Source organism: Monodelphis domestica, chromosome 2 (genome assembly GCF_027887165.1).
Source record: "Monodelphis domestica isolate mMonDom1 chromosome 2, mMonDom1.pri, whole genome shotgun sequence".
In the NCBI taxonomy this organism is placed as follows: Eukaryota; Metazoa; Chordata; class Mammalia; order Didelphimorphia; family Didelphidae; genus Monodelphis; species Monodelphis domestica.
Window position 1 is genome coordinate 198,049,979 of NC_077228.1, and position 19,538 is coordinate 198,069,516.

General features: G+C 43.7%; 1 protein-coding gene across 1 annotated transcript in view; it reads right to left on the reverse strand.

Moving 5' to 3' along the window:
* Positions 1 to 19,538, reverse strand: part of LASP1 (LIM and SH3 protein 1) — a 66,021-nt gene that overhangs the window by 4,161 nt on the left and 42,322 nt on the right. The window contains exons 5-6 of the mRNA XM_001371428.4: positions 1,805 to 1,958; positions 821 to 936 (exon numbers count right to left, since the gene is read on the reverse strand). Of these exons, the coding sequence (XP_001371465.1) occupies positions 821 to 936; positions 1,805 to 1,958 (270 nt within the window). The remainder of the gene's footprint in view (positions 1 to 820; positions 937 to 1,804; positions 1,959 to 19,538) is intronic.

Consider the following 19,538-nt stretch of genomic DNA (forward strand, 5'->3'; position numbering starts at 1 on the left):
CTATTGCAAGGTCAGTGGGATATGGAATAGTATTCTTGGTACTAGGGAAGACAGCTAAGTGATACAGTGCATGGAACACTGGGCTTGGAATCAGTAAGACTCATCTTCATGAGTTCAAATCCAGCCTCAGACATCCCTTAGCTGTGTGACCTGGACAAGTCACTTAATCCTATTTGCCTCAGTTTCCTCTTATGTAAAATATGCTGGAGATGGAAATAGCCAACCACTCTGGTATCTTTACCAAGAAAATCTCATGTGGGGTCACAAAGAGTCAGACACAACCAAAATGACTGACACCAGAAGTCATTTAGTCTAATACAATCTAACATTGGAAGGTGTTAGGTAGGACTTTGGAGGGGAAATTCATCTGAGTCACAAAAAACTAGCACAGTAATAGTTTTCTCCCTTTGCCCACAGTGCTTTCAGGTTGCAACATGCATTTATTGCAATCATCCTCACCATGACCCGAGGAGACAGGCATGGCAGGTATCATCAGGTATTACCATCCCCTGGTGTACAGGTGAGGAAATGATCCCATGATTTCTGCTTCCTGGGTCAGACTCAAGTGGGGCTCCTAAGCCTAACCCTTTCCCCAGGATAGCATGCTAAACTCCTTGAGAGTAGGGATGGATTAACTTTCCATCTTTGTATCCCTAGTGCCTGGTGCTTTAATAAACGCTCACTGAGGAATGAGCCATTCCTTCTGTGCCCACAGAAGGGATGGTGATAATGATGCAGCCAGTCTGAAAAAGAAAATCCCAGGTTGATTTTCAGCTGGCTTTAAGGCTCATGCTGTGGTTCTAGGAGTTACTGTACTTACCCCTCCCGTTCCTGGGGCATTGCGCTGTATTGAGACCTGGGCAGCTGGCTCCTTGTAGCCATAGGACTGTGATGGCTGCTGCTGCTGCTGCTGGTGTTGCTGAGACTGCTGGTAAACTGAGAGAAACCGTACCAATTCAAGGCCATGAACACTGGAGGACCAGCCCTTACTATAACCTGATTCAGAGGGCTCCATCCCTTACACTGTCCCGGACACTAGCTGTGAGTTTTCACTTCCCCAACCCGGGATACCCTCTGCTTTCTGCTGAGCCTCGTCCCTCCTCTTCCAAATTCTCAACTCCCCTCCTTTGGGAAGCCTTCTCAGACTACTGATCATCTACCCTCCATTCAAAGGCAAACAGCAGAGCCAGAATTCCTTCATCTGTGCTTGTTTCTATGTTTGGGAACTCCCAAATGTAGGGCCTGTAGCAGAAGGGACTCTCTTAGGATGGGAATGCTACTAACTGCCTTGAGATTTCTTTCTCCCATTGGCCTAATATTGGACCCAGCCTATAATACCATGTTGGCGAACCTATGGCACACATGCTGGAGGGACTGCTCCCTTCCCCCTCTCCACATGCGCCTGAGGACATTTCTTTCATCATTCACCCCTCTATCCAGCAGTCCAATGGGAGCGCTTCCTCCCTCCCCTGTTGAGGGTTGCAGTTTGAGCACTCGGTCTCTAAAAGGAACCCCATCACTGTTATAGGATATAATTGGGACCATGCACCTGTGGAGGTTTGGGGAAGAGGTAGAGATTCACTGCAGATACCCAGGACATCCCTGCTCAAAAGAATTCCACTGGGATGGAATCAGAAGGTGAAAATAACAGCCACATGGCAAGACTGTGTACACCCATCATAGTGCATTAAAAGGCTCAGACTGACTGCCTCAGTAGATTTTAGCTAAATTCTTCCAGGCTCCTAGGCAAGTCCTCTCTGGACCTTTAGGTCCTCAAAAGTCCCTTCTCCTCAACTGTTCCTACCAGGGGCACTGGCTGGGATGTGATGTGGCAGCTGCTGCTGTTCCTGGGGTCGACGGTAGTTGCTGCTATCTTGGGAATTTCGGCGTTCAGGGTCAGAGCCCTCACCCCCACTGGGACCCATCCGGCTCTTCTCAAATTCTTCATGGTATTTTATCTGGAGAAGGAAAAATGAGACAAAGGTAGGAGAGATGGGGAGAAGGAGGGTCAACAGGTAAGATAAGGTTAGGAATTTGCTTCCCTCATTTCCTTGACAATTCAAGAGGTGAAAAGAGAGCAATGAGACATTACCCAAAGGGCCTGGAGTATGTATGAGAGATTGACCCTGTCTCCCCTTTTTCCTAGGGGTTCAGGAGGGATAGAAAGAAAATAGAGCCCCTAAATTCCCTTGCCCTAGTCAAACAAGGATTTCTAATCAGTTGTGGAAAGGATGTCACCCTGGTCCTAGGAAAGTAAAGGATTCATTCATTCATTATTTCCTTTTTTTATTTTTCACTCTTTCTGGTAACAAATACAATCAATCAAAAATAATTGATGTCTGACTTCATCTGATCATGTACACAATAGTCTGCCCCTACTGTCCTCCACTTCTCTGCCAAAAGACAAATGTTTCATTACCTGCGTGTTGGTTACACAACTGCTTTTATAATTAATCACTGGTTTCCTTTCAGAGATCTTCAGGTCCCTGATATTAAGGTAGATTAGTTATATTGTTCTTGTTATTCCAGACTAATCTCCCCACATTTCTGACTTCTTAATATTTCTCATTTCTTGATACACAAATTATGTTACAATCACATAATGAAGGTACTTCAGTCACTCCCCCAGGGCTTTTGATTTGTCTCTAATTCTTTACCACCACAAAATGGGCAACCAATATTTTGGTCCATCAGGACCTTTCGGCCTTTGACCTCTAGAGGTAGATGAATATTTATTTTTAAATATCTACCAAGAACAAGGCACTCTCCTGCATGCTGAGGGAGTACATCAGAACTGGAGCAATGGAAGTCTAGTAGGGGAGATTGGACATGGACAAAGGTAAACAAAATAAAGACCACAATTAAATACATGGACAGGGCAAATCAATGAAGGGTTCATTTGCCCTAGACCATTATACAGGAGGATAAGTAAAGCTAGATCTTCCCAGTCCAGTCCCTTCTGCTCCATGATAGGCCTATTATACTATAAAATTTCAGAGTATGTTTGATTCTGGCCCAGTGAAACCTAAAGAAACTCCCACTTTTTCTCCTGGCTTCTGCTAAGACCATCCACAGCAGCATCCATCACTCCCCTAGGGATTCAGGGCCATTTCAAAATAGGAAGGTCAGATATGGGTAGATTCTGCTGCTGCCTTACTCTTGTCCAGCAGGTGGCACCAGAAGATTAAGACAATGGGCATAGGAAAGGACTCAATGGCCAAGTCCTGCTTTGGGGGAGGGAGAGGTGAGAAAGGATAGTATTGGGGGGGAAGGGTAGAAGCATCAGTGAAACATGTTTAGAATGCACAGTAGCAGAGTAGATAAGTCTTAACTTTGGATCATATGATCTACCTAATTACAATTCAATCATCTCAAGACAGGTGAAAATATGATTTAGGTAGGGATGACAGAAATTGCTAGATTTTTTTGATAGTGGCAAAAAACTGGAAACTAAGTAGGCAGCCATCAACTTGTAAACAGCTGAATAAATGATGGTACATGAAATGTAATGGAACAATATTGAGCCTTGATGAAGAAATGATGAAAAGAATCATTTTAAAGAAGCCTGGAAGACTTGTATGAACTGATTCAGAAGGAAGTAAGCAGGGAGAATCTCTGACCTGGTGAACAGAAAATGAAAAATAGTTCCATGTGATGAGGCTGGGGAGAAAGGGACAGTTGCCCACACTGGTTTTGTTAGGTTAGCTTAACTGCTTTTCTTTGTTACATGAGAAGGCTCAAATGGAGGATGTGGAATCAAGAAAGAGAGGGGAAGAAAGATAACCTGAACTCACTCTCCTCTCCTCATCCTGAAACCCACCCACCCCCCTCTAAACTTCCCTGTTCCAGTCCAGGGCAACACCACCCTTCCAGCAACCCACACTCACAGCTACATTGTCACCTCAACTCCTCCCTTCTTTGTTTCGGTCTCAGTATTTCTAAGACATTCATTCTTGTCCTTCCCGGGTCATACTCAACTCCTTTGTCTCTTGAAAGAGCCCCCACCCCTTATTTGGGCCCTTATTGCCTCATGACTGGACCATTCCAAAAGCCTTCTCCCTGAGGCAAATCAAAAATTAATTGGAAATTAAATAATGATTCTCTAAAATTGGTTAAAGAACAAATCATAGAAACAATTAATAATTTCATTGAAGAAAATTACAACAAGACATCCTATCAAAATCTATGGGATGCAGCCAAAGCAGTACTCAGGGGAAAATTTATTTCCTTGAATGCATATATTAAATTAGGGAGGGCAGAAGTCAATGAATTGGGCATGCAAATTAAAAAACCAGAAAGTGAACATATAAAAATCCTCAGATGAAAACTAAATTAGAGATCCTAAAAATTAAAGGAGAAATAAATAAAATCAAAAGTCAAAGAACTATTGAATTAATAAATAAGACTAGAGAGGGCAGCTGGGTAGCTCAGTGGATTGAGAGCCAGGCCTAGAGATGGGAGGTCTTAAGTTCAAATCTAGCTTCAGACGCTTCACAGCTGTGTGATCCTGGGCAAGTCACTTGACCCCCATTGCCTAGCCCTTACCACGCTTCTGCCTTGGAGCCAATACACAGTATTGACTCTAAGACAGAAGGTAAGGGCCTAACAAACAAACAAATAAATAAATGAATGAATAAATTGATGGATAAATAAATAAATAAGACTAAAAGCTGGTACCTTGAAAAAAACAAATAAAATAGAAAAAGTACTGGTCAATCTAATAAAAAAAGGAAAAAAGAAAACCAAATTAACAGAATCAGAGATCAAAAGGGAGACCTCACCTCTAATGAAGAGGAAATTAAGGCAATCATTAAAAACTATTTTGCTCAATTATATGGCAATCTAGGTGATATGGATGAATATTTACAAAAATATAAATTGCCTAGATTAACAGAAGAAATAGAATACCAAAAGCCTTCTCCCTGGTATCCCTGCCTGCAGTCTCTCCCCACCACAATCTTCCACAATTTCCTGAAGCATAGTTTACCATGTCACTTTTCCTTTCAGTCAACTCCAAAGGCTTCCTGTTACCTCTAGGATCAAATATAAACTCTTCCCCTTGGCCTTTAAAGCACTTACTAACATGGCACCTACTTAGCTTATGGTCCTTTAAACACATTACTCCCCTCTATGAATTATACAGACCAGCCAGACGGGCCTCCTAGCCACTCCTCTCATAATCATCTCCCAGCCCCTTTGCCTAAAATACTCTCCCTCTTCACCTTTGCCTCTTAAAATCCAAGGCTCAACTTCAGGGACAACTCCCCCACGAAATCTATCCTAGTTCCCCTAGGAGCTACAGCCTTCTCCCCCTAAAGCTACCTTCCATCTACTATATTTATCTCGAATGTTATGCTTTATAAATATATTGTCTCCCCCATTAGAATTTCTCAAGAGTAGGAACTGACCTGCTTCTGGTCATATGTCTGGGACTTAGGATAGTGCCTGGAACATAGCAAGGATTGAATAAATGCTTACTGATTAATTGAATGATCTAATTAAAAATGCCCCAAGTCAACTAGCTACTTAGGAGGAGCTAGAGAGTGACCCACTCCACAGGAGCTTAGAGATATTTCAGTTGTGTCCGAGTCTCTGTGACCCCATTTGGAGTTTTCTTGGCAAAGATACTGGAATGGTTTGCCATTTCCTTCTCTGGCTCATTTGGCAGATGAGGAAATTGAGGCAAACAGGGTTAAGTGACTTGTCCAGGGTCATACAACTATTAAGTGTCTGAGAAAAGATTTGAACTTGAAAATAAGAAGTGTCTATAGTCAAGATTTAAACTTGGGAAGATGAGTCTTCCTAATTCAAGGTCTAGTACTCTTATTCACTGTGCCACTTATTAATAGATTCTAGTCCTGATCCTGCTGATCCCTGGGGACATCACTGGTCAGTTGTATTAACGTTTATTTATTTTTTAGATTTTTTTTTAATATACTGGCTATGGCGGGGGTGACTGGGGAAGAGGAGAACCAGTGATTGCTTCTCCATCTTCCAACCACTCTTCTAGCTACTAGTTCTGTGTTCCCCTGTGATTTTTAACTCCCAACACAATCTCAAAGTGTTCACCACAATAGTGTTCAATTACTCTATGTCTGGAGGAAGAGGTCCCCACAACTCACCACAGGAATTTGGGGGGGGCGGGAGTCTCTGCCAACACAGGCAGGTGGAATGGCTTTTGTCAAGGGGAAAGGAACAACTGGACTGCTCCTCCCCAGCTCTCTGTGCACTTCGTAGGAGGTAAAGGAGTAAATAGGAAGGTTTAACAATTGTTTTTTAACAACCCAAATAAACTCTTGCGGTTCAGGAGGTTGGTGCATGCTCAGACAGATGAGAATTTATTCTGGGTTTCTCCCTTTATCCTGAGAAGACAGTTTTAGTCTCTCTCACTGCCTGGAAGTTCTTTCTCTAGTAGCTAACTTCAGACCCTCCTATTACAAGTTGCTTCTTCCTTGCAAGAGAGATCAGGATTGGGAAGAGGCAAGACAAAACCAAGCCAAGATGGAATCCTGACTGGGACAATTGTGGGTTCCTTCCATTTCTGAATCTATTTTCTACTGTCCTATTACTATTACTTGAGTTGCCCTGAGGCAGGGGTACACCACTCTCTTGCCACACACAAACATCCCAACAATGTGCTCTGGGATTCACATCTAAGGGAATGTAAGGGCCCAGATGTCAGAGGAACCCACGCCCTTAGGGAGAAGCTGAAGCATACCCCACCTCCCCAGGACACCAGCTATTTACACAATATAAAACAGCGCAGAGAGAAGCATTAACCACTGCCATGCTGTTCTCCGCCTAAGCTTGCAGCTCTCTGCCCAGCTCCTGACCCCATACTGCTCTGGATGTCTTCATCTCCGCCCCCAATACAAGCTGAGCACCCCTTGGGAGCAGAGCCTGCCCAGGGACAAGATCCCCATGGGGAGGGAGGGAGCCAGAGCCCAGGTATCAAAGCTAACTATGACAGAGACATTCACACCTTGGCAGATAACAATCACTAGCAACTTTGCCGCCATTTGCTAATTGTCTTCCCTGGGAGATGATATTAATCTGACCCATGAAGAGGAATGAGTTCTTTAGCCATTCTTATGAAAGTGTCAGGGCAGTCTAAATTAGGGCCAGATCTTTGAGGAAAAGTCACCTGGAAAATTCAGCACCTGACTCATTATAATCCACATGATTTGCTTTATAATAAACAAAGATAATAATCTGTGTCCTTCAGCTTCTCCTCCTCAGTAACACAGTGACAATAAATTTCCACAGAACCTTTAGGAGTAGAAAGCATTTCCCTAGAACAACCCTGCAAGGCAGGTAATAGGAGACATTCTATCCCCATTTGAAAAAAAAATAACCCATGCCTTCTGTCTTAGAATCAATACTAAATATCAGTTCCAAGGCAGAGGAGTGGCAAGGGGTAGGCAATTGGGATTAAGTGACTTGTCCAGGATTATTCAACTAGGAAATGTCTGAGGCCAGATTTGAACCCAGGACCTTCCATTTCCAGACCTGTTTCTCTATCTGCTGAGCCAACTAGCCACCCCTCTATCCCCATTTTACAGATGAAGAAACTGATGCAAAGTGATTTATATGCTGTCACATGATCAGTAAGCTTCCTCCAGATCTCCTAACCAATGACTCCTAGGATCATAAATTTTAGACCGAGAAGCCATCAAGTCTAATTCCTTCATTTTACAGATGAGGAAACTGAGGCCAACAGAGGTTAAGTGACTTGCCCAGGGTCACCAAGCTAGTATATCTGAGACAAGATTTGAATTTAGGTCTTCCTGACTTCACACCTGGCACTCTATTCCCTGAGCCCTGGTAGTCCAAGAGGACAGCTGTCAATAACAAGAAGCCGAAGATTCCAAAACTAATGTTGTTCCCATCCTTCTTGCAGCAGGAGTTATGTGACCCAAAGCACATTTTTTCAGAACAGAAAAAACTCAGAGCAAGAACAATTATTTGTTTCTGTCTCTGTATCTGCAGTACCTAGTATGGTATCTACTATATAACAAGGGAAGAGGATACTTCTTTGGGGTACTTATAGTGTGGAAGCTCCCCCCCAGTCACAGATCAGCAACTCCTTTGTAGCTAACTCTATAATTTATATTGCCTAGAGGACAATTGAGAGGTACAGTTGACTTGCCTGTATGTTGAAAAACAGGATTTGAACCCAAGTCATTGTATGGTCATTTTTCAGTTTTTTTCTGACTCTTTATGACCTCATTTGGGGTAAAGATAATTAAGAGTGGTTGGCCATTTCCTTCTCCAGCTCATTTTACAGATGAGGAAACTGAGGCAAACAGGGTCAAGTGATTTGCCCAGGGTCCCTCAACTAGGAAGTGTCTGAGGCAGATTTAAACTCAGGAAAATGAATCTTCCTGATTCTAAGCCCAGTGCTTTATAAGTACCAGTAAATATAATGAAGTTAAATAAAAGACAGTTTGGGTAAAGGGTACTCGCAATTGGAGGGGAAAAAATAATGTAGAAAGTGTTGCTTATGCTATGTTTCAAAGGTGTGGAAGGAGTGCATTCTTGGCATCAGGGACAGCCAATGCAAAGGTATGGCACTTGGAGTTGGCACGATGAAATATAAGCTACGTTAGGGAAGGAATGGTTTCCTTTTTGTCACTGTAGTCTAGGTCCCGAGCATATAAGCCCTTAAATTTTGTTTGAATTTATTTTTTAAACCCTTAGTATCAATTCTAAGACAGAAGAGAAGCAAGATCTAAGAGTTAAGTGACTTGCCCAGGGTCACACATTTAGCAACTGTCTGAGGCCAGATTTGATGAGTCCCCCTGATACCAAGTCCCGAGTTCTATCTATCTAGCTGCCCTAGCACATAGGGGTTTAACACACACCAAATGACCAGATGATTAGCTGATCTTACCTACACTTGCATCATCCCTTACACTCAGCCCCATTTTGTGCACAGATGAAGCACTGGTTCATAAGCTCACTGATATCGAGGAAACTGAGACCAAAAGGGGAAATGTCTTGAAGCACTCTTTGCATAAGCAAATCTTTGACTAATCCAAAGAAAACGCTTTTGAACAATCCAGGTCAACCTTTTCCCCATTGTGCCTCCCTAAAGGACTAGGAAGGAAGGCAGGAAGGTCTCAACGTCTGATCTTATCTCTGGACTCTACTCAGGAATGGTCCAGTCAAGCAGGGGGCATAGATACAGAAGAAAGAGACTGAGCAAAGAAACCCCCAGACAACCAGCCCTGGCACACTGGCTTGGATAATAGGTGGACCTCCAACCTTTCTTCTACCCATCTCTCTAGCCAATCAGCTGCCTAGACACCCACATCCTCACCCTGGACCACAGCACAAGTGGTCTGCAGAGGTCCTGCTCCGCAGAGTCCCAGCTGACCCCTCAGTGTACACGTAATAACTCATTCACTATCGATGGCTAAGATGCTTTTTAAACCCAACAGGAGAACAAATCAGAGGGAGGGGAGGTGGGAGGGCAGTACTGGGGCAGGACAAAGAAAGGAGATGCAAAAGAACAATATATACAATGACCAAAGTGGAGAATAAAAGCCATCAGAATTCAACCAATGCAGAGACTAATCTTGACTCCAGAGGATGGAGGATGAATGAAACCCTTTGGTTTCTTCTCAATGGAGAGATGGCGGACTACAGACGTAGAAGGAATAGATGAGAAAGACATCGACAGAGCGTGTCTGTGTGTATGTTAGCTTAAGGGCCAGCATTTGGTAAGGCCTCAGTAAACACTATCTCTCAGTAGAAAAGAGTACAGGGGGAACTATGGATATGGAATATGGCACAGAGTTGGTTGGTTTGGCTTAACTGGGGTTTTTTTTTCCTTCTTCCTTTTTTAATACGTGTTTCAGGAAGATAGCTAGGCAAGGAGAAAGGGATGTATTCAGAGAAGAAGGTGATGATTTAAAAACTATTTTTTCTAAAAGGTGTGGGGAGGACAGGGAATAAATAGGGCTGGTCTTATCTCTTCCCCTTCCAGCTGCTCACTGGACTGGGCAGAAATGGTGAGAGAGGATTTTTGTTTTTGTTTTTTTTAATCTGTAAAGGAGAATTGGCAGGATAGAAAAAGAGGAGATTCCCCTCTCCCTTACCCAGGAGCACTGGATTTGATACTTGGGGGAGTTTGAGAGAGAAATTTGTTATGTCTAGGACGGGGGCAGAGGCAGAGAAGAGCACCCCAACAACGGCTTGGCCCCAGAAGCAGGGGTGTGCCTGGCTACTGCTACAGCTGCCCCATCCCGGCTTGTTTCCTTTCTATTTCTCCAACAGCAGCCGACAGAGGAAGGAAAAGAGTTAAAAGTCTAGCCAGCTGGGGCTTAAAAATTAATAGCTAGGCTAGAGTTAATGAAGCTGCAGCCAATCGGATAACAACTGGATCTCTCTGTGTACTGGCTAAATAACAGTTATTGACCAAAGTCAGGGCTAAGACACACTGGCAGGGAGGGTGTGTGTGCAGTGATAGAGCCTGGAATGGGGGGAGGGGGGTGCTTGGTCACCAAGCCAGGGAGCTCCCTGGGGACAGGAGGAACTAAGACCCAGAATGATGGCAGTGCCTCCTCCTCCTGGAGAATCATGAGATTCAAAGCAAAAAAGGGACCTTAGAGATCCTTCCTCCTCTAATTCAGCAACATGTTTGGATGAGACCAGGAGACTGAGCAGGAGGCACAGGTCTAGGATCATCTGCTAAATGCTCTGCTATGTCCTTTGACTGAGGATAACAATAAGAAGCTAGATTCAGTCCGGCCAGCCTCAGGAGCAAACAGTACTCTCTGGCTCTGGACCAAGCTTAGCAGGGGGTCAGGGGGGTAGGTGAAGACACACCTTGTGGTGTGTCCAGAAGCCTTCTGGACCCAAGAGTCCATGGCTGCTTCTACAAACATTATCTTCCCCTCCTTTGCTTCCAATACAATGGACCGGGAAGGAGGAGGGAGGGGAAAGGAGGAGACAAGTGAAAGCGATACCGTGTCCTGTTCTCCCTCCTTCCCCTGCTAAGATCTCAGTGACAACAGGGCTTCTACCTCCACTCACCTTTCCCCAGACCTGGCTGCTTGTCTGCCCTTCCGGTTTCTGTCCTGGGGGATAGGGAGGCCTGTGGTGTTTATTTTCCGATGATGAAAAGAGGCCCTATCCCAGGGAAGAAGAGCTGAGAGGAACCTGGGATGGAGGAAGGAGGGAAGAGGAGAAGCTGGTGTTGTGGTGAGGCGCCTAGAAGGGTTTGTGAAAGGATCTGGACCCACGCAGTGCCCCTAGCCTTAGGGAAGATTCCATCTCCAGGGGGTAGGACTGGAGGAGCAAGAAATGCCCATCTCTCTCCTTCCCCTCCAAGTGCCTACACTGGGGGGATGGGCTTGCCAGGAGAGGACAACTGGGGGGGGGGGAGTGCGAGAACAAAATATTCTCATTGAACAGGACTAGTACATGACTTCTGAGGCTGATGGAGAGATAGGGAGATGTTTGGGAGATGAGAGTCATTCACTGGTTCAAATCTGCAGATGAGCAACCTGAAATTGCACCTCCCGGCTCACTTACTGCACCACTAACCCCAGTGTCCTCCCAGGAGAACAGCTCTAAGCTCTGACTCTGCACAAGGAGGCTGGAGCTCGACATCCCCGTGGAGGACTGCATGTGAATGTCCAAAGCCAGGTGTGACTGATTCCATGCATGGAAACAGTCTCCCGAGTCGGTGGAAATGACTCACATACAAGCACAGCTGGCAGGTGTATGCACGTCTGTGGAGAGGAAGAGGGGGCACAGAGAGCAGGTCAGAAGAGGAATTGTCAGTAAGGGGGAGGGAGGGTTTACAAAGAGCTGGGCGTGAAGCCTATTTCAGCCAAGGGAGAAGATGCAGATAAAATACTTTGCAAGCCTTTAAGGCAATCAAATTGGGGCAGCCAGGTGGTTCAGTGGAGAGAGAGACAGGCATAGAGATGGGAAATCCTGGGTTCAAAATCTGGCCTCAGATACTTCCTAGGTATATGACCTTGGGTAAGTCACTTAACCCAGCTGCCTAGACCTTAACACTCTTCTGCCTTGGAATTAATACTTAGTATTCAGAAAACTTACATAGAAATTTTTTATTACATGTAATTGATTTAAAAAATGAAATGGAAGGTAAGGGTTATTTCAAAAAAGATGAAAAAGTCATAGGACTGGAGAGGAAGAGCCAAGAGGACCTTTTAGGCTATTAAGTCCAGTCCCATCCTAATCCAGATGACAAATATTATTATTCCCTACCCTGAGCCCATTTCATAGATTTATTCTTTGAAAAGTACTAAACCATTATATAAAGAATGAAATCAATATTAGTACATTCCATGGGAAGATAATAGCAATAATAAAAACCACAATAAGATATTCTACAAATCTTAAGCTGATAGTTTAAAAGTGCATTAAGGGGGCAGCCAAGTGGTTCAGTGGATTGAGGTCCAGGACTAGAGATGGGAGATTCTGTGTTCAAATGTAGCCTCAGATACTCCTTAGCTATATGACCCTGGGCAAGTCATTTAACTCCTCCATTGCCTACCCTTTACTGCTCTTCTGTCTTGGAACCAATACTCAATATTAATTCTGAAATGAAAGGTACCAAGTTTTAAAAAACAAATAAACTGTATTGAGGGTAGCAGAGTAGCTAAAGCACCCAGCCTGGAGTCAGAAGGTCCTGGGTTCTAATCAGGCCTCAGATACTTTTTAGCTGTGACCCTGGGCAAGTCACTTAATCCCAATTGCCTAACCTTGCCACTGTTCTGTTTTAGAATTGATACTAAGACAAAAGGTAAGAGTTGGTTCTTTTTTTAAACTGCATTAAAATTTTTGGTACATCTAATACATACACAGAGAATAGGGCAGCCGACACGTAAACTCCACACACGGCTATTTGTATTAGCAAGGAGCTAGAAACTAAGGGGGCATTTGTCCATTGATCAGAGAAGGGCTGAATAAGTTCTGGTCTATGAAAGAAATGAAATATTATTTTACTGAAAGAAATGATGTTTCAGAGAAACTTGAGAAGACTTATTTGAAATGATAGAGAGTAAAATGAGCAGAACCAGGAAAACACATTGTGAGGACAAACAATTTTGAAAAACCTAAGGATTCTGGTCAATGCTAAGGCCAGAGCCAATACCAAAGGGCCAAATATGAAGTATGTTATCCCACTTCTCATTAGAGAATGATCTCCGAGTGAAATATACATTTTTAAGAAATTGCCATGTGGGAATCTGTTTTATTTGACAAAGCATATCTGTTACAAAAGTTTTGTTTTAGAGGAGAAAAAATGAATGCTTGGTCATTTCCTTTTAGTTACATTTACTTTCCATACTTTCAAAAAATTAATAAAGCCAATAAAGGGCAGCTGGTTGGCTCAGTGGATAAAAAGCGAGGCCCAGAGATGGGAGATCCTGGGTTCAAACTTGGTCTCAGACATATCCTAGTTGTGTGACTCTGGGCAAGTCACTTAACTCCAATTGCCTAGCCCTTACCACTCTTTTGCCTTGGAACAAGTATACACTATTGACTCAAGACAGAAAGTATGGGTTTAAAAATAAAGAAAGCCAATGCTAAAAGACCAAACTAAGATACAATGTAGTATGATTAAGTAATCACAAGATTTGGTTATCAAATATATTTTAACTAAAGTGCTTTGCCTTAATTAACAGCATTTCTACACAGCAGTAGAAGAAATTTTATGTTTTAATTTCTTTATGTGCATTTCTGTATGTACATAGACAAATCTACGATTCTCAATAATTTATCAGATCATTGGGTCATGGGATTGTAGCTAGCCAGGGGAGAGAGACTTCAGGAGGTGATGTCCTCAGAAGAGTCAAGATGCTTTTCAATGAAGCAGTTAGATGGCTCAATGGACAAGAGTACACAGAATTGAGCACATAGTCAGGAAGAAATGAGTTCGAATCCTAAATGCCAGACATTTAGTAGCTGTTTTTGAATAAGTCTCTTGATCTCTCTATAAATCAATTTCCTTATCTGGAAAACAAAGTTGTAGTTGATAGCCTCCAAATCCAAAGTCCTTCCATTTCAAAATTTATGGTCCTCTAATCTTATGGCCAAAGTTTAGGCCAAAGACCTAATCTAACATGTTGCTCTTCATAACAAGACTTGGAATCATTAAGACCTGGGTTGGAGCTTTTCTCATTTTATTAGCTATGTGGCACTAGCCCTTTTGTGCCTCAGTTTCTTCTGTTGAAAAATGGGGGCAGCTGGGTAGTTCAGTGGATTGAGAGCCAGGTCTAGAGATGGGAGGTCCTATCTGGTTTAAATCTGGTCTCAGACACTTCCTATCTGTGTGACTCTGGGCAAGTCACTTAACCCCCATTGCCTAGCCCTTACAACTCTTCTGCCTTGGAACCAAGACACAGTATTAATTCTAAGGTGGAAGGTGAGGGTAATAAAAAAAGGGAGTGGGGGGAATGGGACTCAACTGCCTCACAGGTTCCTTCCAGCTCTCAATTACTGATCCTGTGACCATAGAAATGAGGTGATAGGATCTATACACCCAAATGGCCCTACCAATTTGGGTCCCTTAGGGTTTCTTTTAGTATTGCCTTCAAAATCTAACACATATTCTTGTAAATGGCAAATCCCAGTCTTTTCAGGGCATATTTCTTTAAGAAGTAGTAAGATATAAGGAAAAGACCTGTGGCCTGAGAGGATGAAGACCGAAGTGAGAATCCTGATTTCGTCATGGTATCAATTTCATGACATGGAGCAAGTTAATTGCCATCCATGGACCTCAGTTCTCTCACCTCTAAAATGACGCTTAGAAGGCCCTAATTGTTGTTTTTGAGTATTTGGAAGATTGCCATTCAGAAAAATTAGCCTTCTACTGGGTGGGCCCAGAGGGTAAAACTAGGAGCAGTAAGAAAAAGTGGCAGATAATCAGATTTAGGCCTACTGTCCTCTTTAAAAAGAAAGAAAAAGAGAGAGAGAGGGAGGGAGGAAGGGAGGGAGGAAGGGAGGAAGGAAGGAAGGGCGGAAGGAAGGAAGGAAGGAAGGAAGGAAGGAAGGAAGGAAGGAAGCTTTCAAAGTTATCCCAAGTCAGAATGGTTTACTACCTTGGGAGGTAGAGAACAGGCTATTTCCCTAGATGGCCACAGACATGGATGTTCCTTTCTATAGGGATTTTCCAGAATGGTTTAGGTCTTGCTCATACTAATCCAACCCATCCTGGAAAGTCCCTCCCAACCTGAAGAGTCTATGATTAAATGATCTCTAAGGTCTCTTTTAGTTTTGAAAGTCTGATTCTTTTTTTAGTTTAAAAAAAAAAGTCATAGGAAAACCAGGTCAGATGAATTAGGTGGGTAGATCAAATTGGTAATGCTATTTTAGGTTAAAAAACCAAGGTGTGCCCATGAAGGAATAAAAGAGATCCTTGTGTAGCCCTTGCTGAAGGAAGTTCTCCAAAACAAGGGCAGATCCTCATTTGGTTGAATAGATTTTTATAAAAACTCAGCCTTCTAACTTCCTCACAGCCCAGCTAAGTAACTTATACCTATCTCTTACTGAGTCCAGTTAATGTCAATATCTCCCAGGAAAGAAAACCAAAGAGTTAAGACCACGTAACAGGTCCAGTTAATGGTCAACAACTCCCAGGAAAGACAATCAGTAATTGGCAATGGAAGTTGCAACTGATTTTTCTCTTTCCAGGTGTAAATGTCTCTGCCATAATTAGCTCTGATACCTAGATTCCAAGGCTCCAGCTCCCAGGTAGGTTTTCCTTAAACATTAACACTTCTCTTATTTAGGAAGGCAACCATGTGTAGAAAAAAGCCAAGAGGAAGTGGATGAGAAGATTTAGAGACAGTGAGGACCACCGAGATAAAACTAATCTAGCCATTACATTTTGCAAAGGGAGGAACTGAGGCCCAGGGAAATGTAGAGACTTGGGGCAAGGTAGTATAGGGAGCAAATAAAAGAATTAAGGACTCAATTACAGTTCTAATTCAAGCACAGTTCCTAAACCAGTTGCTCATACTTTTCTAGCCTTTCTTCCCATTGGGTCTCCCAGGAACTTCAGGAATGGGGCTAGGGCCACCCTAATAGCTCAATACAGTAACAGCATCAAAGTCAAGAGTACAGGGCACTGAGGCTCAGTGGATAAAGAACCAGGCCTGAAGATAGGAGGCCCTGGGTTCAAATATGGCCTCAGACAAATTCTCGATGGGTGACCCTGAGCAAGTCGCTTAACCCCAATTGCGTAGCCCTTACAAGTTCTCTTTTCCTTTAGAACCAATATTCAGTATTGATTCTAAGATGAAAGGTAAGGGCTATTAAAAAAAAAAAAGGAATGAGTGTTCTCAAAAGGAAAGCTACATAAAAGCTGGGAACAGGTTAGAAGTTCTAGAAAAGATCCATTTAGGGTCCAGAACCAGATAAAAAGGCTATTTTACTATGTGTAAAGCAGAGATTTATCATGGCATAGTGGAGTCAACCTCAAAGGCAGGAAGTCCTGAGTTTCAGTAATGCCTCCTACAGAAACTAACTGGGTGTGTGGTGGCAAAATTTTGGAAAATGGGAGGGGAGGTGTCCCTCAATTGGGGAATGGCTGCACAAACTGTGGTATGATGGTGATGGAATACTATTATGCTATAAGGAATGATGAACTGCTTGCTTTTCTACATGAACTAGAAAGCCTTCCATGAACTGATGCAGAGTGAAATGAGCAGATCCAGGAGAACATTGCACACAGAAAGGGAAACATTGTGGAATGATCAAATGTAATCAACTTTGCTACTAGTAGCAATGCAATAGTCCAGGTCACTCCTGAAGGACTTATGAGAAAGAATTCTATCCACATCAAGAGAAAGAACTATGGAAGTAGAATCACTTGGTTATATGGGTATGGGATTTGGGGTTCTGGTTTTAAAAGATTACTCTATTACAAAAATGAATAACATAGAAATAGGTATCAAGTGATAACACATGCATAATCCAGTAGAATTGCTTGTCAGTTCTGGGAGTGGGGAGGAAAGCGGGGAGGGAGAGAAAATAAATCATGTAACCATGGAAAAATATTTAAATTTTTTTAAAAAGTAATTAAAAAAAAATAGCTGTGTGACCCTGGACAAGTCACTTGTATGCTAGGGACCTCGCTAAGACTGAAGTTACAGAGATGATGTCCACCTACACTTATATGGAAGTTGCCTAAAGCAGTGAAAATTACAGCTCCAGGCCCTGTTGCCAAGGTTAGGTAGAAGTTTATAAACCAACAGTGGGATGTGTGGAGTGTGTGTATACGTGATGAAGGATATTAGAGTGCCAGGATGATGAGCCTTCAGGAACACAGCAAAAGAAAACAATTTAAGCCTCTCCATATCCTAACCATCCTCCTATATAGTGCTGACCCATCACTGCTCTGGGGGGTTGAAAAATTAATTAGTATTGGTCCAATTGGGTTTCGATCCTTTCTAACTATTCCTATATCAGGGTAATTAAGGATAGAAGACCCTGGAGAGCAGGGAGCAGCCCTATGGATCTCGTAGGCTCAGGTACCCAGCACTGCAGGCACACTAGTCTAGTGGGCTGAGGGCAGGACATGAATTTCAGTCTAGGCACCATCACTACTTCTGTGGGTGGCTTTAGAAAGGCAAAGAATCTCCTTGTGCTTTGATCTCCCTCATCAGTCCCTTGGGAAGGAAGACCATCTCCCCTGAGGTTCTGAGATCAAATGGAGACAACAAATGTAGTGAGGCTGACTTTTCAGAATCAGTCAGGCACACTGCATGATGCCAAAGCACTGCTCTAGGTACAGGCCCTTGAGGATGGGGGTAGCGGGGTGGCCTGGGGCAATATCTGAACGCTTTGGAAATGGAGGCATCACAGAATGATGAAATGTAGAAGTGAGGGAGCTAGGTGGTGCAGTAGACAGAGAACAGGGCTCGAAGGCAGAAAGCCCAGAGTTCAAATTTGGCATCAGATACTTAGCCATGTGACCATGGGACCTGTGCACCTCTGTGTGCCTCAAGTATTCCCAAATGTAAAATGGGGAAAATAATAGCACCTACCTGCTGTGAGGATTCAACGAGATAATAACTGTAAAGTGCTTAGCACAATGCCTGGTCCATAGTAAGCGCTATATAAATATTCTGTTATCATTAGCTATTATAGAGGTGTTGATGCTGGCAGAACACCAAAACACAACCTGCCCTCCCACTGAAGTCCCCGGAGTTGGTTCCAAATGCCCTTTCACACAAGCATGAACGCATTCTTTCTGTCTCTTCCTCCACCTGTGTTTCTCTCTCTGCCTGTTCGTGTCTCTGTCTCTCGCTGTTTCTTTGTCTCTTCTCTGTGTCTGTCTCTAACTCTTGGGTTTCTATGTGTGTCTCACTCTCTCTCCATCATCTCATCCTCTCTGTGACTGTTTCTCTTTGTTTCTAACTCTTCCTGTGTCTATGTTACTCTCTCTCTGTGATCCCCATCTGTCTCTGTTCTCTCTCTCCATCTCTGTGTCTGTGTACCTCGCTGTGTCTCTGCCTCATCCTCTGTCTGTGTCTCACTTTCTGTCTCTAACTCTCTGCCTCGTGTGTATGAATCTCACTCTGTCTCGGTGTCTCTCTCTTGTGACTGTCTCTATAGGTCTCTGTATCTTTCTGTCTCTAACTCTGTGGGTCTCACGTTGTCTCTGCGTCTGTCTATATGTGGGTGTCTCTTTGTTTCTCTGTCTCTGAAACTCCCTAGCTGTGTCTCTCTACAGGAAACCCCAAGCCTGTTTCCTTCACTACCCACAAAGGCAAGAGAATGGACAGCATGAAACCACAGTCCAATCTGTAGCCCAGAGGAGATATCCAAGCCCTGCACTGCCTGCTCGAAGGTACCCAGCGGCAGAGGAGAGTATATCAGTGCTCAGAGAGATAAGTGCAGTACTTCCTCTTAGAAGCTGCTCCCTTTCTGCCCCCTCTAGACAGGAAGGGCTTGGGGCAGTTGAATGTCTATGTACTGGAGGGCAGCAAGACAGGAGGAAGAGGAAGGTTGGGTGTCAGGAGCAGAGGCAAGGGTGTGCTGGCCAGGGTCTTCACACAGGAAGGAAATAAGAACCTCGTGTGAGGGAGGAAATGATGGCCTCCACAGTTGCTGCTTCCTTAGCAAACTAGAGACCAACAGCCAGACAGACAGCCAGACAGTCTTATCTCCTTCACCCCCTCACCAACTGCAAGTTGAACCTTCTAATCAAGATGCCCATTTCTATCCCCATCACACTATCATGCAACCTTGCAGAAAAATAAAGACAGTAAACATCCAAAGTCTGGCTCTTGGGAAAGGAGGAGGGTCTCAGAGTTTGGGGGGCCCAAAGAGCAGCAGCCAAACCCACAAACACTAGAGGGGAGAAAAGACAACAAGGCAGATCAGTGACCCAAGTGGGTAAAAGGGTCCCAGGAAACACCTGGGCCTTGGCTTTTCTCTTGCCTCAGGCCTGCCCTCCTGGAGAGGAGGAGGCAGGCAGAAGAGAATCAGTTTTATCCATATTGCTCAGCCTTGGATGGGAAAGAGGAGATGAGAGGATGGCGTGCAGA